We start from the raw sequence: 27,881 nt of genomic DNA, 5'->3' as shown, positions 1-27,881 counted from the left end.
CGAGTGGGGGGAGAAAAAAAGATAATGTAGTCAAAGTACATTCAGTGTCTCTTTATTTTTCTGCAGCCAGAAAAATAGAAAAAGTAAAAGAAAGAACATTCATACTGCTGAAGTGTAGTTTCTCATGCTTGCACATTTACAGTACATGTTGATCCGTTACAAAGGTTCTCTGAACTAGACATATTGCCACAATATATTTACAAAAATAACATTAAACTGCAGTCTCTCTTTAAACACGTCAGCGTTCATAAAAATAAAGCTTTCTGTGACACATTTCCCAAAAACAATCCTATTTACAGTCAAAGATGGAGATGAGTCCTGCAGGGCTACAGCTGAGATAACCAGACCGACGTGAGTGTTTGTATCAGATGATCTGAAGCATCAAAACTACTGAAAATGTTTGTTTTTTTAATAAAAATAAACCCCCCCAAAAAAGGCCTTTCAAACATCTTTTTAAAAAAAAAAAAGGCATTTTTCCAATCATGTGTTACCATTATAAAATCCACCCTTAAGTCATATTGATCACTAGCAACTAGTGAATGTGCAGTTGCATCTTCCTCTCAGCAGTGCATTAACAGTGCTGATGTGATTTAGGAGTTTCTTTTATGAATAAGAGATTAAACAGAAATTCTTGACACTTTTGACACAGTTTTAAATTTATGCCGCCCCCAAACCAACCAAATTAATGCACATCTCTGAAGCAGAAGGTACAATTTGCCCTCTGCTTCAACATTACACATTCATACTCATCATTGCACTCATTTGACAACACAAACTTATGCAGGGAGGAGGAAATAAAAGGCACAAATAAACATTGGGCGTGGAGCAAGTCTGCATTGGCACTGGCGAACACTTTCTTTAAATGGCATTAAAGTGGCCACATTTGTAGGTGATGTGTATTTTTTGCTACCACACCAAATAATCTGCATCGGTTAACGGTCACCCTCCTACACTAAGTTTTCCACAAGGTGCAAAACATGACTTACATCTCGTGATGACAGCAGCATGATTGTAGCCACACAACCTGAAACACTGAAGTCCAAATGCTTTAGAACCCGTGTTGACTTTTCCAAACTTTCCCCAGAAAGAGACCGTAATGGATTTTTGTCTTTGTGACAGTGTGCGTCTCAGTGTGTTAACAGGGGTCGGCCACAACATAAAAACCACCGACCCGATATTGTTGGTAGGTCTCCATCACACCACCAAGACAGCGGCAGCCCGCTGGGGAATAGAGACAGGACCGTTGGGTGTCCTGTCTGGCATGATACAATGGGGGCATCGGGGTCATACCTGTGCTCCCCAGGGGTGATTGATCGGATTGGGATCTCGGAAATTTAGAAGCTGTTTAGCATTTTTAACTTGGGGTCAGAGATGGTTTGGTTTACAAAAATGTTTGGTTGGTTGATACATGACTACAGGATGTTTCAATTAATATGAGACATCTGGGGGGAAAAAAAGCACCAAAAGTGCATCATTGAGCACATGTGGCACTTTTTTTTTTTTTTTTTTTGCCGAAACTACAAATCAATTTCAACATAACCCAAGTCTGCACAGCATGGTCTCATTAAACAACAAGCATGCACAGGATAATAACTGCAGGTTCCTCATGCATTTTTGTGAATTGCTCCGCTCACTAGAGAATGGCCTAAGCAGAAATAACATGCAAAAAATTACATTTAATCTCACCAATCCCACTTCTAATTTTAAGAAAATTAAAAACACTTATCTATGATGCATTCTTGCCTTTTCTAATTTAGAGTACAATCAATCTTACTTTAATAGAATCATCAAGCAAGGAATGTTCTGGATCTCATGAATACCAGGAACCCAGCAGAACACTGCATTACACCGCACTCAATATTTACTTCCTCCTCCATCGGTGGTTTTAATGTTGCGGCCGATTGTTGCCTACACTCTTAACGTGTGCGCATCTGATCTGTGTTAAAAACAAATGAAGAAGAAATGCAGAAAAACTATCTTCTGTGCAGAAGTCCACTTCACTCAGCAGTCTAGCTCTTTGGATTCCAAGCCTTTATAGTGCACTGGTTTCAGGGGTCTCTGGGACCTTCAGCCTGGCTCCACTCAGCCACTCCCTACCTTAATGTTTCAATTTAATTACTCCCACCACATCTCCACTTAAAGCTGATGCATCCACTTTTCATTCAGTCACGTTCTCCTCCTTACAGGTATCTGGGGAGAAGAAGAAGAAGAAAAGAAAAAAAAAAAAGCACAAATTATGAATTAACAGGGAAAAGAAGTATAAATATTGCAGTAGAGATAGGACAAGAGTTTAAACCCTAATTAAATGCTTAGATTCTTTTTGATCTTTAGAATTAGGCATGATACAAATGGCTGGAATTTTAACAACCACTTCACACTGCAGCCAAGTTACACCAAGGTCAATAAAAGTAGGTGTGAGCACAATTCGGCTCACTGTTACACTGAACTTCCTGTTTTATCAAATCTATATTTATTATTCCGCATCTGCCCCACTAGACTTTGTTTAAACTCAGAAGAACCTGAAACAGCTTCACTAGATTCATGTTGTGTCCGTGCACCGATATATATATATATATATAATGATATAGACACGTCAATAAGCACTGGGTTGAAAAACAGAATTTATGAGGTTACGAATGCCTGTGTGCAAGGTTTCTTTGCAGCACTTTGCACCAACTCTTATCTGATGGGAGTTATAATCTGAACAAACCACACCAAAAAATAAAATTGCGCAAGCGTGTTATTTTTTTTTTTCTTTCAAGCATATCAATGCTCAGTGTACTTCACATCAAAGTAGAGCTTGCTGCAGGCCAAACAAGCCAAACACCAGCAGAGCAGAACAGATATAATACAAAGTCTTTGAATGAAGCACATAATGATTTACTGTGCAGCGAACATTTGGAAAATGGACCACAGTGGAAAGTCCTTTCCAAAATTACGGTAACAAGTGTAACAAATTCCAGTGTGATACTAATGTGGACTTTTTGTTAATGGAGATTCCCTTTATCCCACTTGCACATTTACTTTACACAGAGAGCAGAGATTTTGTTCAAGAACTGGGTGCAAGTTTACGCATCTATGATTTCTTTGCCTGACAGAGGATGACAGAAGTTTTGTCCAAACACAAAAATCTACACAACACTGACGCACAAAGCCGCACCCAGCAGGACAAACAGGACATCAGACAGATGGCCACCATGCCTCTTCATAGCCAGCTACAGGCGACAGCCAGCTGCGAGCCAAACAAGCGCGATTCCTACCTGGGGCAGGGTTACAGGGCAGGTGGGGAAGAGAGAGCTCGGGGGGTCCAGGACAGAGGGGGAGTTGGTGCTAGCAATGCTGAGCATCTATACCTGCAGGACTGAGCACCAGGGCCTGAAGGATGTCCGACAGGGAAACGATGCCCTCAATACTGGAGCGCTCGTCCACGACCACCAACCGATGCACCTGGCACAACAACGCATAGTTACTGATGAGCTGGAAATCAGCAGTGAGGCTACTTCTGAGGTACTGAATGCATTGTCTCGGTGACTCACTTCAGCTTTGACTATCCTGTCCACAATGGTCTCCACGGTTTCCATTTTATGGCACTTCATAACTCCTTCGAAGTACTGAGAGCGATGTTTCAGAGCCTGGGTCACTGAAATGTCCAGATTGTTGTACGTCTTCTCGGCAGCCAAGTTCTATCCATAAAAACACACACACACACACACACACACACAAAAAAGCATACTCTAGTACAGCTGTGATATTTTGTCTCTTCAAAAGGAAAAAATGGAATTTTTAAACTTACAATGACATCAAACTTGGAGTAAATATCCACAACTTTGCCTGTAAGAGAAGAAAAAAAAAATCTACTAAATATAAAGCTGATTATGTTGCATTAATAAGGTGCAAAATGCTAGTACTTCAGTTTGTCATCTCACCCGAGTCATCCACCACAGGCAAAGCAGACACTCGCCGCTCCACAAAGATGTTGAGAGCTTTGATGATGGGTGTGTCTGGGTGGATGAAAGCAATGTCATGGTATGTTCCAATGCCCAGCTCACCAAGAGTCTGCTTCATAAAAGCTGGCTTTGGTATCTCACACATCTGAGACACACAAACACACATAGTGAAGAGGCAGGAAGACGTCACAAAACAACTCATCTGACTTTTTTTTATTAACTTCCACATTGACCACTAGGGGGAGCCAGTTAAATGAAAGTGAGCCAAGACAGAGGAACCACCTTGAAGGTCCCCAGTCTTCACAATATGTTATCAGTTTGTGCCTTGTTCTAGCTATATTTTGTTATGTTCTGATTTGTGTTTTTTTTTTAAATACTTGTTTAAAAAATTGGGTGTGTTCCTTGTCGATTTGTGTACGTGGTTTAAAAGCCCATCTTAAGTCCCTTCCCACTTGTACCTATATAAATAAACAATAAATAAATAAACCATGTGGATGTTATGCATGCTAATGCAAGTTGATGTGTTGGACTCACAAAGAGCTGGAGGAACTTGAGGATCCTCTTGTGTGTGAGAATATAAAGTGCATTCCCTGTAACGGGGTCGATGACAGGCAGGCGGTGAATTTTGTTTTTGATGAGCGTGTAGACCGCGTCAAACAGGCTGCAAGCACAGCGAACGTTAGTCACAACAAAAATGTTCTCACTCACAAATATGTAAGACGACACACACACACACACACGAAAGCATACCTTGCATCTGGTGATATGTTCACCAGAGGTTTGAATGTTGCTTGAAGGTAAACCTCTGTGCGGGATGAAAAATAAATAAATGGTAGCTTACACCCCACCCCCTTAATTTAAACAAAGAAACAAATAAATAATAAAAATAAACTGAAATTTAACATTTAACTGGGGTCTGTAGAGTCTGAGATGTCAGTTTTGGGTTTTTGGCAGTTTCTCTGAGCGCTGCACCGGCTGCCTTTGGGGGCAATTTGCTGGGACAATTGTGCCATTGAGTTAACACACAACTGAATGCTCCAGACCAGCACACTGATAAAAATTCTGCTTTTATAGGAGGTGCTCACACTTGCTATGATCAATTAATCAAGTGCATTTGAGTAGCAGCACCCGGCTTCTACTTTCCCTCTTAATTCCTATGAATGCAGTAAGGATGTAAATAGGTTTTCCACATGACTGCTTACAGTCCTGTGAAAACTTTCATTTCCACAGGACTGTATGTTATTCTTTCTAGTGGAAAGTTTGACATCACTGAATACAGTGAATATCATTTGGTGTATGAGGTTTTAATTTTCCAAAATGCCATTATTATCTTGGCACTTGTTCATGTCTGTTCATGTTATCACCAGTGTGTCACGCTGGATACAAACCAAGTACAAATACTTTTGGGTCTAGTGGAATTTTCTCATATGCCACACTGACTTTTTTTTTTTTTTTTTTTAAAGCTTTTACACACTCCCAAACAAAGAAACAACATTCTTTCAGCCTCTTATGTTTTTGGATTTTTTTACCTTTAATTTAATTATCTTTTCAATTTTGGGGGGTAAAATTTAAAAGAAACCCTTACAGTATCCATGCACCATAAGAACACAGCACTTACCTCTCCACGTCTCAAGCTTATGTTCCTCTAATTCATAAATTTGCACCTGAAAGAGAACAAAAAGAAAACTAATTCTTGGTGGAACTTGAGGCGAATCTCACAAGCCCGGTCTGTGAGGTGGACCTACCATCGGTGACTTATAGTATCTGTGTAGTATGATGATGAAATCTGTGATCGTCAGCATTCCTGCAATGAAAACAGGCATTAAAAACACAATCTATGAAGAACACACAGCACTGAGCCAGCGTGCAGCTGGGTACAGACGGTGCTTATAAGGGCGTGGTTCAAGCAACACACCACTGCTTTATTCTCACACTGACTTGGCATTCATAATTCATCACAGACTGAGTTTGAATAAATCACAGAGATGCTTTTAAATAGAAAAAACAAATTTAAAAAAAACAAACAAAAAAAACCAACATCAGTTCCTTCAATAAACTATATTTTATTTACAATATGAGAGGCCATGTGTCAACTTTCTTACCCACAAAGCTTTGCTTCTCTGTGTCCCATAATGGAGCAGCCCGCACACCATTGGCTACCAAGGCGAAGAATGCTTTCTTAACCTGACAAACAGTTGAAATGTCAAGACTAGTTCATACAAAACTAACTAACTTTCTGGAGCAGAAATGATACATGGCAGCAGAATAAACTAAAAAAAATCCAAGGGTTGGAACCTGCCCATTTCTTTCTGATTCTACTGTACGCAAGATTAAAGTGCAGACGGTTAACATTCAGTTTATCATTTTGTGAACTTTTAGGAGTCGGCATCCATCACAAATCAATGTACTCTCAAAGGCCATTTCATTAGTTACACCTCCCTAGTATTAGGTCAGACCCCCTTTGGCCTTCAGAACTGCCCTAATTCTTCATGTCATACATTCACCGAGGTGCTGGAAACATTCCTCTGGAATTTTGACAGTTGTGTATCCATGATGTGAGTCTCCCATTCCACCACATCCCAAAGGTGCTCAACTGGATTAAGATATGGTGATTGTGGAGGTCATTTGAGTACGGTGTCATGTTTAAGAAACCAGCTTGAGATGACTTGAGCTTTGTGACATGGTGCGTTATCCTGCTGGAAGCTGGATATGCTGTGGTCGTAACGGGATGGAGATGGTCAGACTACTCAGGTAGGCTGTCGTGTTTAAACAATACTCATTTGGTACTAAGGAGTGCAAAGTGCGCCAAGAAAATATCCCGCACACCAGCCTGAACTGTTGATCTAAGGCAGGATGGATCCATGTTTTCATTTTTATGCCAAATTCTGACCATACCATCTAAATATTGTAGCAGAAATTGAGACTCATCGGACCAGGCAACGTTGTTCCAATATTCTGTTGTCCAATTTTGGTGAGTCTGTTTGAGTTGTAGCCTCAGTTTCCTGTTCTTAGCTAACATAAATAGCTGTGGACTTCTGCTGCTTGAGCAGTTACTCATCTGCTTCTAGGTTTAACGTGTTGTGCGTTCACAGATGCTCTTCTGCATACTTTGGTTCTAACGAGTGGTTACTGTTGTTTTCCTATCAGCTCAAAGTAGTTTGGCTGTTCTCCTCTGACTTCTGGCATCAACAAGTCATTTTCCCCCAGAGAACTGCCGCTCACTGGACATTTTCTCTTTTTAAGACCATTCTCTGTAAACCCTTCAGATGATTGTGTGGGAAAATCCCAGTGGATCAGCAGTTTCTGAAATACTCAGACTAGCCTGCCTGGCCCTAACTACAATGTCATGTTCCAAGTCAGTTTGAACTTCAGCAGGTCATCTTGACCATGTCTACATGCCTAAAGGCACTCAGGTGCTTTGATGTGATTGGCCGCTTAGATATTTGCATTGACAAGCCGTTGAATAGGTGTACCTAATGAAGTGGCTAGAGAGTATAGATTTTTTTAGGTTTTGTCAACAATCACTCCAAAAACAAGACATCTTGAAATGTCACGAAGAGCTCTCCAAACACTTTAACAAGATTAGATAAATGAAAAGTAATCCTGAATCGCAGCCCTCTGTATCATCGTTGTGCTGAGTAGAAAAAATACTCAATCACTTGTGTAGTGTAGCTTTCAATGGCATCAGTTTTCCTTTATTTTTAGATAAGCATTCTTAATGCTTTGCTTCAGTGCATTTAGTGGTTAAAGATCTACACGTCAAAGAGTGTCGGGATTAGTGTTTAACAGCTTTATGACAATTTCATCAACCACTTCACAGAAATTGCTGAGAGGTAAAATACTTCAGCTCAGTTTATTGAACATTAACTTTGGCTGAGTGCCTGCTTCAGTTTTCAAACTGAAAAAAAAAGAAGTCCTAACAGCATTGTCTGCCATCAAAAGGACTTCATCACATATAACACTGTAGTACATGGTCACAAAATGAGTGGGCTCACATCTCACTGTTAGGCATGTTTAAGTGTCACACAAAGAGTATATAGAGAATATAAACTTAGCACAAAAAGTCAGGAAATATGTGTTTGGTCAATTATTTCTTTGTTGTAACAATGCTTCTTGGTAATAAATCTTATACGGTTGGAGAGCCTGTTTATTTCCCCTTAAATGGTTCCACATTTGTGGGTTGAGTAGCAGAGTTGAGCATGTGGGTTGCACTCAAAACTGGCCAACTCTCCTATGCCAGTGCCAAACAGCTTATTCTGCTATTGACTTGTTTGGAGCTTCTGGTACCCCAGCTGCTGACAATCAGGCTTGTCATCAGTGGAGGCAATCTGAATGCAGAGAGATACTGAGATGATAGTGTCAATCCCACTGAACCTCCAGAATTTGGAGAGAACACTTGTGGAATGAGCTTGGGCGTGCTGTTGGTGCACATTGGCTGACTTGCAACAAATGCTGGTGGAAGAATGAGACACCAACCCACAGCAGTGTGAGGAGGAGGACCAGGTGCTAAAGCAGTTCAGGAGTGTCAAAGCTCGCAAAGCTCCAGGTCCAGATGGTGTCTCACCTGCCACACTGAGACACTGTGCTAACGAGCTTGCCCCATTGTTCACGAACATCTTCAACTCCTCACTGGAGGCTTGCCACGTGCCTGTCTGCTTTAAAACCGCTACCATTGTTCCTGTCCCCAAGAAGCCAAGGATCACTGGACTAAATGACTACAGACCTGTGGCACTGACTTCTGTGGTCATGAAGTCATTTGAGCGTCTGGTGCTGTCCCACCTCAAGTCCCTCACAGCCCCCCTTCTGGACCCCCTGCAGTTTGCCTACAGAGCCAACAGGTCTGTGGACGACGCCATCAACCTGACTCTGCACTTCATCCTACAGCATCTGGACTCCCAGGGAACCTACGCCAGGATCCTGTTTGTGGACTTCAGCTCTGCCTTCAACACCATCATCCCTGATCTCCTCCAAGAAAAGCTGTCCCAGATGAACGTGCCTGATCCCATCTGCAGGTGGATCACTGACTTCCTGACGAACAGGAAGCAGCACGTGAGGCTGGGGAAGAATGTCTCGGACTCCCGGACCATCAGCACTGGCACTCCTCAGGGCTGTGTCCTCTCTCCTCTGCTCTTCTCCCTGTATACCAACTGCTGCACCTCTGCCCACCAGTCTGTCAAGCTTATTAAGTTTGCAGACGACATGACTCTCATCGGACTCATCTCAGACGGGGACGAGTCGGCCTACAGGATGGAGGTCAAACGTCTGGCGTCCTGGTGCAGCCACAATAACCTGGTACTGAACGCCCAGAAGACAGTGGAGATTATAGTGGACTTTAGGAAGCACACAGCCCCTCTACCCTCCATCATCCTGACTGACACCCCCATCACCACAGTGGACTCTTCTCGCTTCCTGGGAACTACCATCACCCAGGACCTCAAGTGGGAGCCCACCATCACCTCTGTCATCAAAAAGGCCCAGCAGAGGATGTACTTCCTGCGGCAGTTGAAGAAATTCAACTTGCCAGCAAGGACCATGGTGCAGTTCTATACTGCCATCATTGAGTCCATCCTCACCTCCTCCATCACTGTGTGGTACGCTGGAGCCACCACTAGGGACAAACAGAGACTACAGCGCGTTGTGCACTCTGCTGAGAAGGTGATTGGCTGTAACCTCCCATCTCTCCAGGACCTGTACACCTCCAGGACACTGGGGCGTGCAGGTCGGATCACAGCCGACCACTCTCACCCTGGGCACAGACTTTTTGACCCTCTCCCCTCAGGCAGGAGGCTACGGTCCATACGGACCAGAACCTCCCGCCATAAGAACAGTTTCTTCCCCTCTGCTGTTGGACTCATGAACAATTACCCTAAGACTGTTACCACCACCCTCCACAAACGCTGATGACCCTATGTCTATGCACCTGTCTGACTGCACTGATGTACATATTAGTGGAATATAGTCTACATTCTTCTATCTTTTAATTAGTCTCTGCACTGTATATTTTGTAATTTTGTAATATTGTGCTATAGTTATAGCTCTAATATCTCTGTATATTTGCAATTTGTATACTTGTATATTGTCTTATAGTTTTTATACTTATTTGTTTCTTTCTGTAAGCACGAAGTACCGCAGCAATTTCCTAATGCTGTGAACCTGTTCACCCATATGGCAATAAAAACCTTCTGATTCTGATTCTGATTCTGATTCTGATCAAGCTGGTGACCAGCATTAAGAGGAGGTGCCAGGCTGTTGTGGCTGTGTATGGTTCTTCCACATGCTGCTGAGGCCCCTGTTTGTTAAATTAATAAATTGTTTAGTTGCCAATGTGTCTTGTTTCTTCAGACTTCAATCCAATAAACGACATCAAACAAGAGTCAGTAGCAGAATAAGCCATTTGGCGTTGGCAGAGATTTTCGTGGGTACAACCCACATACTCAACTCTGCTTGCTCAACTCACAAATGCATTTTCTTTACAAATGTGGCACCATTTAAGGGAAAATAAACAGCTTTCCAGTAGTTTAAGATTTATTGCCAAGAAGCATTGTTACAACAAAGAAATAATAAACCAGACACAAAATTTCCTTACGTTTTGTGCTAAGTTTTATAATGCTTACTTGGAGTGCTGTGTCAAACACAACCAACTTGGAGCTTGTGGGGACGATATCATAGCACTTGTGGGATTTCATAAAGCGCATGTAAATATCACTCTCAGGTTCAGCAGCTGTAAAAGAAAATAAAGAGAAAAAAAAAAGAAGCAGGAAGATACTTTCAGAGCAGTGGCATTCCATCGAAGCAAGCAAGGCAAGCAGTGCTTGTTTAGTGAAATCTAAAAATTGGTACGTTTTAATTGATGTGTAAGTGAAAGCAATCTCTCTCCTTTCATCTCAAACAGCCTTCCATCATAATGCTTCTTTCGTGCCTGTTTACATCCATCCTTAACATTATGGCCATCTTGTGGCCACAGTTGGCTTTTGTCTCTGGAGGCAGGCTTAACTCTGCATGCCTCTGTAGCATTTGGATTTCATGGGCATTTCATATCCTGTTAAAATGGCTTGAGCTTGTCAAGCTGAGAGGCCAACAACTATTTTTCTGGTTGTTTGCACCTGCGCATTGTGGATAAACCTCAGGTCTTTGATGGGAAACTGATGAGAGACTAGCAAAGCGAGACTAGCATGTGAGACAAGCTGCCGCTGGCTGTGCTTTCACGGCTCTGAGATCAGTTACGAGCAGCACTTTGTGTGTAAACAGAGTTAGCATTAGCAAGTAAATGAGCTTCTGTGATTCATCGTCATAGGTTTCCTCTTAGTAACCACCTTGGTCAATGTGTGTAATCTAGAGGAGCTCAAGTGTAGTGTGGAAAAGGTCTTTAATAAGGCCTTTAGCCCTTCAGCAAAGAAAGTTCCGATGATGGAGAGTGGATGTCAGCTCCTACAGCGTCTGGTTTAATAAAAATAAAGTTGAAGGCTCCAGCACCCCCTCCACCCCCACGTGCCCCTGAATCGGATAAGCAGAATGAATGGACAGATGGATTTAATATACTTTTTGAAAATCAAGATGTATGCCTGTGTTTCTGAGCTCATTAAAAGCTATTTATTTAAAGATCTGTGGTCCACACAGGACAGCTGTATTACAAAAATGCAATTTTATAGATTATGCAGTACTTTAGATTAAATGGAAGATAAAGTGTTTAAAATGAGATCAAGCTCAAACCGCATAAGTAATATTAATCCATATAACAGTGATAGGGAACATTTTTTCTGCATAATTAATATTTTTTACTTTTGATCATTTACTACAATTTGCCAGTAATATAGTTTATGTGTAGTGAGGTGTTTTCGTTGTGTTTTAGTGGTATTTCTACTAAAAAAAAAAAAAAAGATTCTAAAAACATCTCCAGCACTCGTCATTGTCAGCTAATAGTAAATATTTAGATGATAACTACAGAAGTAATATTTTATTTTCCATACACCACAGTTTGAGAGGAAGGAGAGATCTCACAGGGAGTATAAAATGAGAACTTGGAAACAACAACAACAACACACCCACCCTAAACAACCATTACGGGACTGAACCACTTACAGCCACTTTAGCGCTCAATCTTAGAGATAATTGTGCTTTAAACATAGAGAAGTACACAAACACTGGGAAAACATGGAGAGGAAAGTACTGCGGGGAAAAAAAAGATCCTTGCAACATGTTGTGGTGAAATGCAGAAAATGCACTGATTAGTTTAATAAAAAGCTCATGAATGATTTAATGTATTATGTAAGAACATGGAAATTATATCAGTTTCAGAAATTTAGCTTTATCTGTTTAGGTGTCACCAAAAACAATATTCAGATGTTTTGTTTTTTAATATTTCAAGTCGATTAGCAGATGCCATACGTTTCCAAATACAGCCTTACCCACATGGTTTGAAGACAATGTGTGTAACCTTTGATTACCCCAATAAACATCTCTGTGTTTTAGAGTGGTCTCTTCAGCATTGCAATAGTATGCGCATTCGTCAACGCTGCCGCAACACTCATTTAAACCAGTAATTAGCCGGAGACATTAAAAACATATCTGTTTTTAACAACACACCAGTAGTGGAGCCTGTGGAGGGAATCACTCGGATTTCTGACACAATTCAGAGCGGATGAATAGCTGGATCTCTATGGACAGGTCCACACATGCGCCGCGCACTGCGAACAGGCTCTTTAAAAACGGATTTCACTCTGAGTTTTTTAGCCTGGTACATTCATCTGAATCCCCCAACATCTTGATCACCTTCATATATTAAGCCAGGACTAAATGCGTTGAAGGTAGCACAAAAAAAAAAGGAAAGGACTGGGTCAACAGATATCGCAGAGGGTAACTTACCATCGTCGTCTAGTTCAAGTTTCTCCAGCATGCCTTCGAATAAACCGTAGACCTAGGAGAGAGAAAAGGCACAAGTTCGCAGTGAGGAGCGCAGCAAATCCTCACGTCACCACCACACACCAGCGTAAGACACAAACACACCAAAAAAACTTTGCTGTAAATTTTGAGAGTGCAGCAGCGACGCCGACTTTCCCCCAGCGGCCCCAGGAGACTGTGATCGCACCGAGTGCGGTGCGCAAAACACCAAAACAACGACGTGCGACCCCCCAGGTTGTACTGATTACATAAACCTACAACAGGTCCGCTAAAAATACGCAGGTAACGTGACAAAAAAAAAAAAAAACCTTCGCGCCGAGTAGATACAACTTCAGCGGCAAACATTAAACACACACACACACCCCCTTAAAACTCGCAGTGGAACAGTCCCGATCCATTCGCTGCAGTAGTGAAAGCCAATGCTGCTCATACAGCCACTAAACAGACGTGTGAGCAGTAATCCAACTGCAACGAATCGGCCGAATTTATTGTTAAAGCCTCAATCTGCTAAACTCACCACAACAGTCTCGCACGAAGCGTGGGGTGGGTGGTGGGGGGGAGTGGGGGTGAAAGCAGGAAGCACCGTGCGCTCAGGACACACCCCTCCATGCAGAGCAACCTGGGTGCTTCGCCATATAAGGAAATCCCTTGTGTTGCTTAGCAGCAAGAAGCTGGGGATTCCTTGTCACATCCACAGAGTTCATTTCTTCAGACATAACGAGACACATGGCTGAGATCAACTAAAACAACTCTTTGGGGCCTTGTACTAACAGCCTGAGAATATGGCATGCAGATTGTGCTGATTGCTTCTCCCACACAACACAGAGGCATTGCCAGCGTGAAATATGCTGTGTCATGCTGAGATATTTGCATAATCAGAGCGTGCTTGTTGATACCTGATTTCCCCTGTCTCCTAATTTGCAAGCACGTTCCCACGTTCCCAAGCCACTGCAGCACTATGAGAAAGCCTCCGCATACCTGCCCGGGGATGCTCAACAGTCCCCAGTATAGCCCTGCAATGGTGACACAGCGCTTCTCTCGCCAAAAAACTACCCCTGCACTTTCATAAATCTCAGGCTGCTGCATCGCAGCAGGCCCTGCTTTTGTGTTAAAGCAAAACTACAGGGAAGCAGGCACACAATGATCCACGAATTTAACCACTTCTGGCCAAAATGTAAACTACAACTTTAGATTATTTTGCAAAGCTCCCCCCCGAGGTATGACGGAGGAAGCTGACCTGCACCAGAACCAGCTCATCGCTCTGCAACTGCAGTCATGTGTCCCTGGGTGTTAATATCAACAGTATACAACACTGGTGATGAAATATTGATTTACCCTTGTTGGCTAGAATCCACAATCACTCAAAGGAGACAGGTCTTCAGATAATTATTCATTAAAACAGCGCAGCAGAGTCATGAAGTAATTCGTCTCTAGCTGGTATCAAATCCAGAGGCAGACTGCCGGAATCCAAATAAACCTTCAGTGAAAAGTCTTGTGACAACGACTGAACTTGTTCTCAGCTGTTTTTCCGGTTACAGTCAATTATGCAGTGGCTTAGCTGACACTGAAAGCTGTTTGAGTTATGGCTTAAATGTCAAGACAATATTTACACCTTCTCCTCTGCAGCTACAGCAGCTCAGAGCTTATGGTACAAACAAAGACCTGCTGACGCAAAAGCAATGCTTGAGGAAAAACGAACCTGAATTAAACGGATTTGCATCTCTGCCTTCTGTACACCACTTTCCACATAAACTCATGACTCTGAGTAAACAAAGCACATGACTCATGGACAGCGGGCATTGTAAGCCACTAAGGAAAAAAATAGTTATCAGCGTCCCATGGAGTCTTTTTGTTGCAAAAGATAGTTTACCTGCAAGGAAGGAGGATGCAGTTCAGAAGACTTGTTTTAGAGGTAAACAAATATTTCATGCAGTTAAATCATAACTCCTGACACAGTTCAGTCAATGCCTGTGAACTTGTAGCGCTCCCTCCACACTTACAACTTGTATAGTTATAACATCATTAATTAAATCTCTGCTCCATAAACATCATCTTAAGGGTATGTGGAGACTTGAGATGCTATACACAAGCTATGCTTAGGTTTTGTTTATTTTGGTGCAGGAACATGCACCAGACTATCTGACTAACTTCCATTTATTTATCAGTTAAATTTCAGAGGCACTGACCAAACTGCCCGGAGTCAAACAGAAACTCTTAAAATAGACTTTTATCCCCCAGTGTGACTCACTTGTTGTGAGGTAGAATAAGGTGGTGCGGGGTTCGAAGAAGAGATTGGGGGTTTAGCAGAAGGAAGGCTGAGGCGCTGTCCCGTGTCCGGAGGTGTGGAAAGAGAGCGGGAGCGAGAGTGAGAGTGAGAGCTTTGCTCCAGGCGTTCAGGGCTGGGGCCACTCTGCTGGGCCTCCTGGGTGAACACTGGTTGGCTAGATGCCTGGGTTGGGGTGGCGGGTGGTGTAGCGAGTCCAGAGGCTGCAGAGAGATACAGAGTCCAGAATAGATATCTCAACTTATCTCTTGTTTCTCTGGATGTCAATCCATACTGCGCTTTCAGCAACACCGAGACGTGGCGCTGATTGATGACGCTTAGCTGGTGGAGACTGAGATGCCAGAGTTGTGGCTGCTGCAGATGCCATCAACACCATCATGTGCAAAATAACAGGAGCAAATACTATCTGAACTAGGAGATTCCTGTGAGCTGAGAAACAACACAGAGACTGAGATAAAGCTTCGGTGCCCATGCTCATAGCTAAGGATACATTAGCTCTAGAAAAATCACAGTTTCATAGACAGCTATAAAACTGGGTTACATTAAAGCCAGTATCGTAGCAATATATTTTAGCTTTAATAGACAAATGAGAGTAATCATTTTGAAAATTTAAGAAAAAATATAACAATAGCATGAAAACTGAGAAAGGAGATAAGTGAACTATAAAAGCTTAACATCACAGTCCAAAGACTCTAAATAGGCCATATATGTGAGTGAACTGAAGTGTGAATGTATGGTTAAATATGACTTGTAGTCTAAAGCACTTTGAGTGGTCACTAAGACTAGAAAAGTGTTATATAAATGCCAATTGATCAAATGTGGATGAAAATATCCAGGTTTGATTGAGCCTTCATTATAAATATTGTTTAAACATAAAACACTTACATCATACTAAAATAATTAAAAAAAAAAAACCTACACAAGTTTATGAAGCCTGAATTATCCATTTACAAACAAACAAAAGCTGCGGTGGTGTTTGTGGGTTTCACTTCTTCTGTCGTATCAGACATTCTCTCGGGACCGTGTGGGATCTAATTACAGTCCAGCTGAAGCCTAATTAGCAAGAAGCAGAAACACCTGTGTGGGCGCAAAAAGCTGTTTGTTTTTGAGAGTCCATCTGAAACTCCACCTGTTTAGTGTATTTGGTGTTAAAAATTTTCCATCCTCACTCTGAGTTAGAGACGCTTCAGGTCAGCCGTGCCGTGCTGAGAGGGAAGGCTCGAATCCTGAGCGAGTCCAAAAGCTGTCCATTCAAATTCACTAGTTAAGTAGCTGTGTCTGTAACCACTAACTCAAAGCTGTAACTGGACCTGTGGCATGTTCTTTATGTGACGTGAACTGACAGCTGCTGACATCTGCAGCCTTCTCAATGTTAATGGAAAAAAAAAAATCCTTTGAAGGCAGTCCACAGCTCAGCTTCACCGAGCAGATCTACACTCACCAGCCACTTCAGCAGGTACTCTTGTTCAACTGCTCATTAATACAAATATCTAATCAGCCAATCACTTGACAGCAACTCATTGCATTTAGGCATGTAGGCGTGGTCAAGATGACCTGCTGAAGTTCAAAATGAGCATCAGAATGTGGAGGAAAAGTGATTTAAGTGACTTTGAGCATACCATTGTTGTTGGTGCCAGATGGGCTGGTCTGGGTATTTCAGAAACTGCTGATCTGCTGGGATTTTCCCACACAACCATCTCTGGAGTTTACAGAGAATGGTCCGGAAAAGAGAAAATATCCAGTGAGCTTCAGTTCTCTGAGTGAAAATGGTCATGTCCATCCCTTTATGACCACAGCGTATCCATCTTGTGATGCCTGCCTCCAGCAGGATAACCTGCCGTGTCACAAAGCTCAAATCATCTCAAACTGGTTTCTTGAACATAACAATGAGTTCACTGTACTCAAATGGCCTCCACGGTCACCAGATCCCAATACAGCAGAGCACCTTTGGGATGTGGTGAAATGACAGGTGACAAATGTGCAGCTACTGTTTGATGCTATCTTGTTAATATGAACTAAAAATTCAGAGGAACGTTTCCAGTATGTTTCTTGTTAAATCTGTTTTGAAGATAAAAGGATGTCCAACTTAGTGCTTGTATGATGTACCTAATAAAGTAACAGGAGTGGGTATGGGGGGGGGGGGGGGGGGGGGGGGGGGGGGGATGATCCTCCTTTTGTTCTTTGTCTCCCTCGATCATAAGGCTCATTACAACATAAGCGGCCATATTAGACACAGCTTCATTCTACGAGTCAGCTGCCTGTGACGTAGCTCCTCCTGCTAAAGTGTCAGATTGTAGGTGTATGTCACATGACAGCCCCAACACACGCTTTCACCTCAGGCGCCACAATCTTACGCAGGGTGACATGCGACCCTCACGCTGCACTGGCTTCATCCCAGTGACATATTTCTGAGACCAGACTATGAGTGACATGGATGATGTGGAATAAACGGTTCAGATTACAAGGCCTACAACATGGGATGTCCAGAAGGGTTATTACCAATGCCCAGTTTCAGAAAGAATCAGGCTCGACTTAGTCAGAATTTATATTTAAATATTCCTAGGAAATAAAAGCTGGATCACTGAAAGGTTAGTAAGCTGTACTCCCGAGTGAGTCACATTTAAAGTCTCTATATTGCCGTCACTGTGATCTTGTTACTTTACCCTTAAAAACAAACAAACAAAAAAGAAATTGTAACCAAAACTATTTTCCGACCAACAACTTTTATGCTTCTGTTAATAATAACATACACCATAATCAAAAAACAATACTGGTAATAATTAACTAAAGTTATGTTTCAAGTTAATGGTTTTCCTTGGTCTGCCCAAGCACACTCCACGCTATCTCCTGACATTTTGGTTGGTGTGCACTGGCCCTCTCTGGTGTGCCCTGCTTCCGCTGTGTGGCCTTCTTATTTTAGCCACGCTGTTGTGGCACATTCCACAGGAGCAGATAACAGCAGGGTTGGGAGCCTTCTTTTTAGCCCAGTTAATAGGGGGCAGTTAGTCCAAGCCCAGGAAACAGGAAATAGATGCCTTGCTGCAAGCAGTCTATCTAACTTTATAAAAAACAAACAGGAAAAAAAAAAACAAAGAAGCAATGCCGTACTTTGTTTCAAAGTGAATCTTAAAGTGAAAATCTATATGTGGTTAGATAAAAGCAGCAGCAATTTGTCATCTCTCTCTTAAGCCTGATAATTTAAGTGCCAATTCCTTATCACAGCAGTATGCTCCTCTTTGAATTAAGGATTATTAGAATCAATTAATTAATGCAACAATTTAGGGATTAGTCGAAAATATTTTCAACTAATCTTTCAACTAATCTATCTCATTCCAGCATCTAAATTATGAGGATATGCTCTTTGTTTTATGTTGTAATAAATTTAATAGTTTTTGGGTTTGCAAATTAGACAAAAAGAGAAATGAAAAGATGTAATCTCTTGATTTACAAAATCCTGATGACATTTTTCATTATTTTTAACCTCCTAACGCTCTACAGCCTGCCCACTCTGAGTTATCAGACTGATCGTGACAAAGATTTCTAATCAGAGCCCTAAAGTGAATTTGAAATTTTCAAAGGTGAAAGAATTGGTCAAATTGGCGCCTTGTTCTATTTCCAGTATCATAATCAGCAACTTCTTGATTAATAAATTACATAATAATTCCAAATACAATTTAAAAAAAAAAGCCAATTGTAAGCTGGATATTCTGGGAGGGTAAGAGGGGCTCCACAAAAACAAGCAAACAAGCAATATGTAATAATTCTTTGCATAAATCTCTCACTTAATGCAAAGATTAATTAATTAATTAATGGTCATAAAAGCAGACACCCAAAATACAATAAATACCAAGATTCATAGTTACTGTCTTCTTTAAGTGTAAACTGTAAATACCTGTGTCTGTAGAGATGCTTGGGGGGAATGATTGGAAAATATTGCAGTCATGACACTAACTGGCCACAAGGGATTAAATTAATTTTCTAGGTATGCTAAAATACCTGAAACAAGATGGATTCATCTCGAGGTCTTCGGTGGATTATTAAAATCTCAAGTGTGTAAACTCAAGTTTTAACATTTAAATGAGCACTGACAGAGCAAACTGATGTACACAGCATTACTGAGTAGCAAACTGGTGTCTAATTCGCTGTGACTAATTTTTTGCATGCAGATGTCAGCCTCCTAAAGGGTGCAGTGAATAATATGAGTGACATGGTTTCATCTTCCACAGTATAGAGGCTCAGAGTCAAAGGACCTATGGTGGTGTCGCCACCTTGTATACTGCCCACAGTGAACTGCATACAGCCACATATGGTCATGCACCATTATGACAGGACTCTGCTCCTCTTGTCTACTCAACCGAGGTCAGACTGGCTCTAAATCAGGAGCTGTGAAGTTTGCGATAAAGCGCCACTTGAACACCACAAAAAACTACCCTCAGTGCTTTACTTATATGAGCTATGTGCAGATAATCCACACGCACCTAAGGAAAAGTCCAAAAAGACTGAGCCTGGTGTGATTATTCTGATTATCCCTGCTTAGGCTGAAATGCTTCCTCAGTGTTTTAATAAAGTGTTCCAAATGGAGCAGCTACTCTGAACTCCCTTTGGATATGGGACAGAAATAAGGGCAATGACGTGATGCTATAATAAACTGAGTACCTATAAATTGCTCCATTATGCCATAATGACAGGATCACAATAAAATAAATATGTATAACTTTTGCTTTTCCACCTTATTAAAATGGAACTATTAAACTTTTCCTTATTATTGAATCTATTGTTGCATTATTACAATGGAGGACGCTAGCATTAAACAAGGTCAATGTTTTTTGGGTTTTTTTTCCCTATTCTTTGATCTGTACGATGTCAGATATCCAAATATATATTCATACATACATACATACATACACAGATTTGGCAGTGAACACAAGAGACCCACCCACCCACCTGCTGCTGAAACTTTCTGAGGGGTATCCAATGAGAGCAAAGTTAGTTTAAAGGGAGGATGAATCAAGCTCGAATAGATAGTTTCAGGCAGTGAATGAACCAAGAGACTGCACCATTGCTAACCAAAGCTATTCTTTAGGAATAAAAACATAGAACTAGAAATGTCCATAATGGGTCCCCTTTATGACCTTAAAGCTATAAAACATACCCCTCCATCACTAAATTATCAGAGGGCGACAGTATGAATCAACCACAGTGCAGTATGTGCATGTATATGAATTTAGCAAAGGGATTGCTAAGCGCTGACACCACGTCAGACCCTCATATATAACTTCACCACTGTTGACCTGCGTCCAGTTATTTAGCACAAATGCATGGTATGCTTTTGTGAAATCAGCTACCAGGAGAGGCTCTAGTGGCTATAAGAAACAGCATTTAATAATTACACATACATATATAGACTAAAAGAAAAAAAAACTGCTCTGAATGGTCAATGTTAAGGATATTTACAGAGACATTTAAATCCTGATAGCACTTTTTCATTATTTTCTGACTTTTAAATACCAAAACGAGACAATAATAAGAAAATTAAGTGTTTGAGGAAATTATTTCTAATGTCTTTCTAGGTTCTAATCATCTTTAGCTGCAAACCCCACCCCCACCCCCAAAACTATTACTATAATACTGTAGGGAATTTTACAGGCAACAAAGGCCAAATGCAGCAGGAGAAGAGCACAGCACATTACCAGACAGACAGGACGCCTCGGACTGATGCCTCCCTCCTAGCCCATCTTGCTCCTTCCGTTTCTTGCTTCTCCTCAGGCTGCCAAACCTCTTCATGGAACACAGTGGGTTGTGGGCTCTAAGTTAAATTTGACCATGACCATCCGCATCACAAAATGAGCCCCAAAAACTGCCCCAGGTAAGAGTCACTCCATTTGCTAGATGAACAAAGTTGTACAGGTAAAAATATATCCAGCTGATTGTCTTTGAAGCTGTCCTTTAAGGAGGAGTTGGTCCTCTGGAAGCTGGATGCCTTCAGTGAGTGGATAAGAAATATAACTACGGGGTGAGAAAAACAAATCTCAGCTGTTCTGTGACGTTGCGCATTACAATTTTTGGAGGCAGCTCTCTAGTTCTGAACAAAATCACGCAATCACAGCAAATAACAAGTACAAGCTAAGATAGCATATTCATTAAAAAAAAAAAAAAAAAAAACAGAGCCAGCAGGAAGCAGCGTGCAGCTCATACAGTCAACAGAAGAGAGTATAAAAAGCAGTAAATTCCACCAAGCCTCAGCAAAGAAATGTTCCCATTTGCGAGTGATGCAAATCACAACTGTGACAGACTTCAGTGCCTTCCCCCCTCTCGGGAGTGTCAGTGCTGTAAATTGTCAGGTGCAGCTGTGGGTGATGTTACTTTAATATAGCACTGGTGTCAGCAGCCTGTAAAAGGATGCCAGTCTGTAAAGGAGACCCCACCGATTGGCTCGGACTGCACATCTACCCGCCTCCCATCTACTGCCCTCCCTCTGCTCGCAGAGTAAATTCAGCACAGGAACATCTGTTTCACTCCGTCTTAACACAATGTAACAGAGTCAGGAAAACACAACCTCAAGGTTCCCTTATAAAAAATTCTAAATTTGATGTTCAACATCACCAGGGACTGCTAATAAAGTGCTGGAAGATAAGCACCACTGTCATCTTGTATAGGCAGTTGTAACTTTTGGCTGCCTGACATTTAAGACTGCTGAGGCCAGCCCCCATCAGATGACAGCAGGGGGACATCCCATGTTCTGTCAGCTGATCAGAAAGCTTCCATTCAATACCCCCCTCCTACCTTAACAGATGGCTGAGTCTTTGCTGCTCACATTAGCTAAAGCATGCCCAGTACAGATCTCAATTAACATGTTATGCAAGTGTTCCAATCTGCTCACTGGGTCAATGGCTAGTATGAATTTTAGATATCAGTGATCAACACCTAACAGCCACTGAATGAAGCCACTAAAGCTGTCACTGAACTGAGAAAAAAATTCAGTGATTTCAAGCCAGTTTGAACCTTGTTAAGCTTCAGAACTATAAAGCAGTGAAAGTGCTTTGATCAAATTTGTTAGTTCATAAAGTCATTGTGCCCTTGTAAGGCCTGCATTTAGAAACTCCCTACTTCCTTTATTTACTGACAACACAAAGCCCACAGTGGCAACAGAGAGAGTAAGAGGAGTGGAAAAAAAAAAAAACCTGCATGGCTGTGTGAGGAGCTCCTGAGAGTCTGGTCACTTCCAGATAAGGCTATAAAAGCGATACAGTTGCCTTGAGCAGTGAGAGACTGACAATGTCCAGGCAATGTGAAAACACATATTTAGACCAGCAGGGAAAGAGGAAGCATTCTAATCATATTTGGAGCAAATGAAGCTATAAGTTCACCAAAACTTGAAGAAATGTAGCCTGATGAATAATATATGTAAATGATCATGCTAGGGAGCACACAGAAGTATGCAAAAATACTTCTTTATTTACAAATGTGGCAATAATATAGAGGTGACAAGAGAACCACAGCTTTATTACCACCGGGTTTGAAAGCCAAATCAAGACGAACTATGCCTTCAGCGCACCCTTGTGGCAAAACTGAAGTTACTACAAAAACATCTGACAAAAAAAAAAAAAAAGAATAAAGTGAATAGATCATGCGCCCACTCAGTTGCTTTATATTTTGCTTTAAGTACTTTGTCACTATAAGTCACCAATAATCTAAAGCCACATCACTGGTGAGCAAGAAGTATGCTTTGCCTCAAACCACTTCTTACAATACTAATCATTAGTAACTGGCATGAGAGGGGTATAGCAGTTGGGCTGTGTTTTGGTGCCTGTTACCATCAATAACAATCTCCAGAGGAAACGGAGCACACTGACTTTTACGGTCTGGGCTCTAACAGAGCTATTCCAGCAGCTCTGCCAAACTGACCCTCTGCAAGGAAACAGAAAAGAATGGGCACTTGCACGCGCCAAAAAATCAATGACTCATCCTTTTAGCTGTTTGATGCTCGCTTCCAGCAGGGCTGTTTCCATGTAGACCAGGCAGGGTTTTACCAAAAACATGGAGACACACGAGCTGAAAATGCACCAGTCAAGTCTGGTCCTCATGAAACGAGGCCTTTTCTGCGTAGTCCGTTTCATTTTTACTCATTTGTGCATACCAGTATTACCATTATGAGACTAATGAGTTGTAATGCGTGTACTATGGCTCGACTCCAAACTGCAGGATGCCAAGCTTGTAACCCAATATAACAGACTGCCTTCACAATGCACTGCTTAATCTTGTGGGATGATAACTTAATTCTGATGATAACCAAAGCCAACTATTTCCTTTTCCTAGAGAAAGTTGTTAACATCAGTGACAAGATTGTAAAGAATGTCTGACTAGTGGCCAACTGTCTGACAAGACTCGTGACTTTGTTGGCTGCACAGCGGCACAAAACAAAGAAGTGAATTTTTCTATCTCTACTCAGAGAAAACCAAGACATCCACTTCCTTATTGCTACAAAATATTCAGCATTGCAGCTGATACAGGGAGAGGTAGTGGATCAGTGAACAGAGCCAGAGAGAGGGAGTCTAATTAATACAGGTGACTGCTTTTTTTTTTTTTGGCTGATTTCTCTCCTATTTATGTACAAGAAGATGCCCTAGATCTGCGATCATGAACATTAAAGCTGCACTGAAACCAGTCAGGCAGCAAAAAGAGTGCACAGTTTTGTGTGACATTCTCTGGTGTGACAAAATAAATATTGCACCTCACCTGACTGAACTCTGCTCTGTCCTGAGGTGAACTGACATGGCCACGTTTTATAATATTTCTGTGACAAGCAGTAAGAGATCTGAACTAATGAACTGAAAATGCAGACACGGGTTCTTGTGTGGGGGTTTTACCTTGTACATACAGCAGGAAACCCAAATAATCTTTGAAATGACAGTTTCATCTATTGTGTCTTACTTCCTTTACAAGTGTTTTCCTCTTAGATCTTTACTGCTGCCCAAATTAACCTAAACTGAGTCATTACAAGATGACGTCAAATATTTGCTCATTTATTTGCATGCAATAATAAAACTACTAAATAGAGGTGCAGACAATAGGTTCATGAACAGCAAGCATGTTTATTATGACTGAGCAGTGCAGTGCGGTGTGAGCACTTCTACTTACCTCTTCTGGTTCTGGAAAAGATTTTGATGCTTGAGGAGGGAGAACCGGATGACGACCGGAAGATGCCGCTGAAGCTCAGTCGACGAGGGGACTTGGGTGAGTTCTGATGGGAAGGATAGGGGAAGATGCTTTTGGGGGAACCTGAATTTGGCTTTGATTGTACCGGAGCGGACTGGGGACACGGGGGCAATGTAGCACTGACCGGGATCTTCGCAGAACCTCCTTTGGTGGGGCTGGCTGAACGAATGAGCCGCTCTCCCTGAGAGATAATAAGAAGGTAGACGATTTATTTATTTATGCACATCTGCAGTTGCACAGTTTACGTTTAGTGTGTAACCACTGTTATGTGAGCTGGCAAGAGGCTGCAGAGCAAAGCAAAGGGCTGTATTGAATAAGCAAATGTAGTGAAGAGATTTATTGTGAAATGACATCTGCTGATTGCATTTCTTTTGTCACTTCTCCTTTTTTTTCTTTTTAAATACAAGTTTTGTTTAGTTTACCATGTTGTAACAGTTTCTGGTGTCCCTTAAAGAGCAGTACGATAAGTTTCATTTGCAAGGTGCAATAATGCACATGTTTGATCATGATGCAGTTGTGGTAACAGACACTATGAAGGCTAAAAATACTGATCAGGACACTTTCTTAACCAGGCAATTGGGGGAAAAAAGTGATGCATGAATGTTTGTTTATTTTTTGCAAAATTCATTTTGCACAGCACTGTTCCTTAACATGCAAAATCTACCTGGCTTTCTCTGATGTTGCCATTACATGCACACACCATGGTATGCTGTGCAGTATGTTACGGGGAGTACCATGGGAAATGACAAATCAGTAAGGACACCATAACATCCACTATCAGACAGTCAGCACTTCTCTTACTTAAACTGCGGTAACAATATTTTTCAGTTAGGCCTTCTGTGTTTATGAGTCTGCCTTTGCAAGGTCGGTATCATGTAAACAGACGGAGAAATCCTTCTCTCTTTGCTGTGCCCGTACCAAAACAAAACACGAGAGATGGCAGCCAATCTAGCTGCAGACAGAAAGAGCCTCCTCCCACTGCTGATGGCTGCCTGCTCTGGATGTGCCAACAACAAATCTTTTAACCGTTTGTGGGCTCCCACCCTACAATGGAGCATTCGATTATACACAGGGTTCTCTTTCTCAGGGGCTGTTATTACTGAAAACAGTAAAATGCAACAGGGGTGTTGTGGTAACAGTGCTGGGAGAATAATTACTCCCAACAAAAACAGATAAACTGCATGTTATGGAGGAAGGGGAGAAAAAAAGGAAACACTGCTGTCTTAAAGGAAATAAAAAGATGTCTAATATTAATACTAGAATTCAAGAAAAAGAAGAAGAAATCAAGAGGAAGGTTTGTTATGCTATATGCTAAGGGCTGGTCCTACTCCATAGACACATTTTTATACAAACCAATCCTGTAACTGTCTGTGAGCACACACCCATCGTTGTTGTTTGCCAACAAATCTCACCCTTTCATTGTGCAAGAGCTTGTTAAGGCAAGTGAAGCAGCTATCAGGGTGGCTACAGATCTGATCTTGCAAAACACAAGACAATGCAGCTTTTTATCTGCACTGCACAAAAATTACTGAGGTAAAACTAAAATATGTATTTTGGCCGATATGAGACGCGGATGATAATTCCTATTCAAATCAGCTGGGGGAGACAGTAGGAAGAGAGTGCTTTCTTTTAGAAAAAAATCAATTTCCTGTATGTGATGGTGCTATGCCTGGACACTGTGGGAGTAATGTTACTGTAAGCCAATGTGGGTTGGCAGAACTGGAGAGATGACCTTGTCTAATATTTTGCTCTCACAAACCCACATTTAATGAGTAGATAGATATGTGGCAAGAAAAGCGAGCTCAAGAAAACAAACAGCTGGCAGGCGAATGAATCTTTTCACAAAAGTCTTTAAAAATGTACCGTGTGGGCTCCGCTTTTGGTCGAGCCACTTGTCTCCACTTGAGGGGCAGTAAACGCCCCAAAATCCTGCACATAAAAGAGATCTGAGTGTCAGGGATAAAGCAAACTTCCTCGGAAATACAACAAACATAAGCAAAACTGTCAGTGTTGGTCCTTTTGTCTGCTCTAGGTGAAACCAAATAGGTTAACCCCACCTGCTTTGGGTTTTTATTGTGCCACTCGAAAAGAAGGTAAACATGTTTCACCACTGCGGAAACTTCTCCAGGACAATGAAAGCTAAAACTCTTCTTCCCCATACCGAGGGTTGGGTTTAACATTCCAATTCAGGCAGATGTTCCCATGCATGTTGCTGCAGAAAGGCAGTTTAACTGCATGGACCTAATTAGGCGAGTTTGCAGAGCTGCAGTGTTATTTTTTTTTATACAGCTGTAATAGAATTTCCACCATGTTTAGAATGGGGAACTTCACATAGCGATGGAAAGCTCCAACATCTAACACTTGAGCATTAGCCACAGAAACAGTGCTGCATTCATAAGGCTTACTTCATACTGGGGAGGTTTTTTTTTTTTTTTTTCCAGCCTATAAAGCTGCACAGGAGTGCATCGTGAAAATTGAAATTGCGCACTTTTCTCAAGCAGATTATAATATACTGAAGAACATTGTAACCAGGAAATAAAACTATTCACGCTAATTGCAGTACACTGGATCTGATAGGGATCATCTAATAAAAAAATGCATCCATGCATGGAGGAGATAAATAGTTTATCTGGACACAGTGACATTAAGATGTTTTGAAACAAGAGGTACAATCAAGCTATAAAGTCTCCTGCAATAATATTCAGTTTTTATGGGGCTTGTGCAGCAAATAATTACACAACTACAGATATTTATTACCCAGTTTGATAAACAAGAGGCAACTATAGGCCTGTAGCAGATTGGCAATGTCATCTCCTGCTTTTTCTTTTCCCCTCCCAGAGTAAACTGAATATGTTGGGTTTGCATGAGAAAAACAAGATCTCACCAGGGACTCTGTCATGGGATTCCCCCCCAAAATTATTGGCAAAATATTTTTAACAAGATATGTAAACAGTAGTTGCAGCCCCAACAAGGGAGTTGGCTACAATCACAATAAAGGTTGAACTGCTGCACATGCTCAATGTAAAGGCGACAAAATGCTTTCCTAAGTGTTTGTCGGGACGGTTTTAGCGAATGAAAAGCATGCTCAGCGGCATGCCACCAGGACAGATTAACCAGGTCCTAACACAGAGACAGCTGTCAATCACGCACGCTCTTCTGGGTCGCGTGCGCTCCCAGCCTACGATGCACCGAAATCGGCTAAAGACCACTAAAAGTTTCATCCCCCCCGAAATGCTCATTAAAAAAAAAAAACAAAGTCTCGGAAACTAGCCAAATTATTTTATACTTCACCGACTCACTGGCATGTTAATCCGCAGACTTCTCCTCTTCTTTGGTATTTTCTTTGAGCTTCCTTTGCTGGACTCCATCACCGTGCTTCCCATTTTTTTTCTGCAAACGAGAAACACCTAAATCAAACAAACAAAAAATAATAATAACAAAGTGTACTGAATAACTGGTGTATATCGCGTCTGCACGCCGTCTACAGCCGCCTCCACCTTCCCTTCAGCTACGACAACACTGAGGAGCTGCCTCAT

The 27,881-nt window shown here is 41.6% G+C and overlaps 1 protein-coding gene across 5 annotated transcripts; it reads right to left on the bottom strand.

Annotated features, from left to right (window-relative positions):
• Positions 1–36: 36 nt before the first annotated feature.
• On the bottom strand, positions 37–27,881 carry LOC115795594 (5'-AMP-activated protein kinase subunit gamma-2-like). 5 transcript variants are annotated; one of them, XM_030751575.1, is made up of 17 exons: positions 27,814–27,881; positions 27,645–27,735; positions 26,209–26,274; positions 24,268–24,526; positions 15,094–15,332; positions 12,810–12,861; positions 10,562–10,668; positions 6,050–6,131; positions 5,693–5,751; positions 5,566–5,611; positions 4,698–4,752; positions 4,482–4,608; positions 3,927–4,092; positions 3,794–3,831; positions 3,537–3,683; positions 3,354–3,447; positions 37–2,190 (listed from the first exon to the last, which is right to left on the bottom strand). In XM_030751575.1, the coding sequence occupies exons 1-17, from the start codon at positions 27,879–27,881 to the stop codon at positions 2,159–2,161; spliced, it is 1,728 nt and encodes a 575-aa protein (XP_030607435.1). In that variant the 3' UTR covers positions 37–2,158. The 5 variants fall into 5 exon arrangements, with proteins under 5 accessions (XP_030607435.1, XP_030607430.1, XP_030607431.1 ...); XM_030751570.1 differs by having other exon boundaries at positions 27,645–27,878; XM_030751571.1 differs by lacking the exons at positions 24,268–24,526; positions 26,209–26,274; positions 27,645–27,735; positions 27,814–27,881 and adding an exon at positions 20,820–21,126.

The sequence above is a fragment of the Archocentrus centrarchus genome, chromosome 17 (assembly GCF_007364275.1).
Source record: "Archocentrus centrarchus isolate MPI-CPG fArcCen1 chromosome 17, fArcCen1, whole genome shotgun sequence".
Lineage (NCBI taxonomy): Eukaryota > Metazoa > Chordata > Actinopteri > Cichliformes > Cichlidae > Archocentrus > Archocentrus centrarchus.
This window is presented reverse-complemented; position numbering and strand designations above follow the sequence as displayed.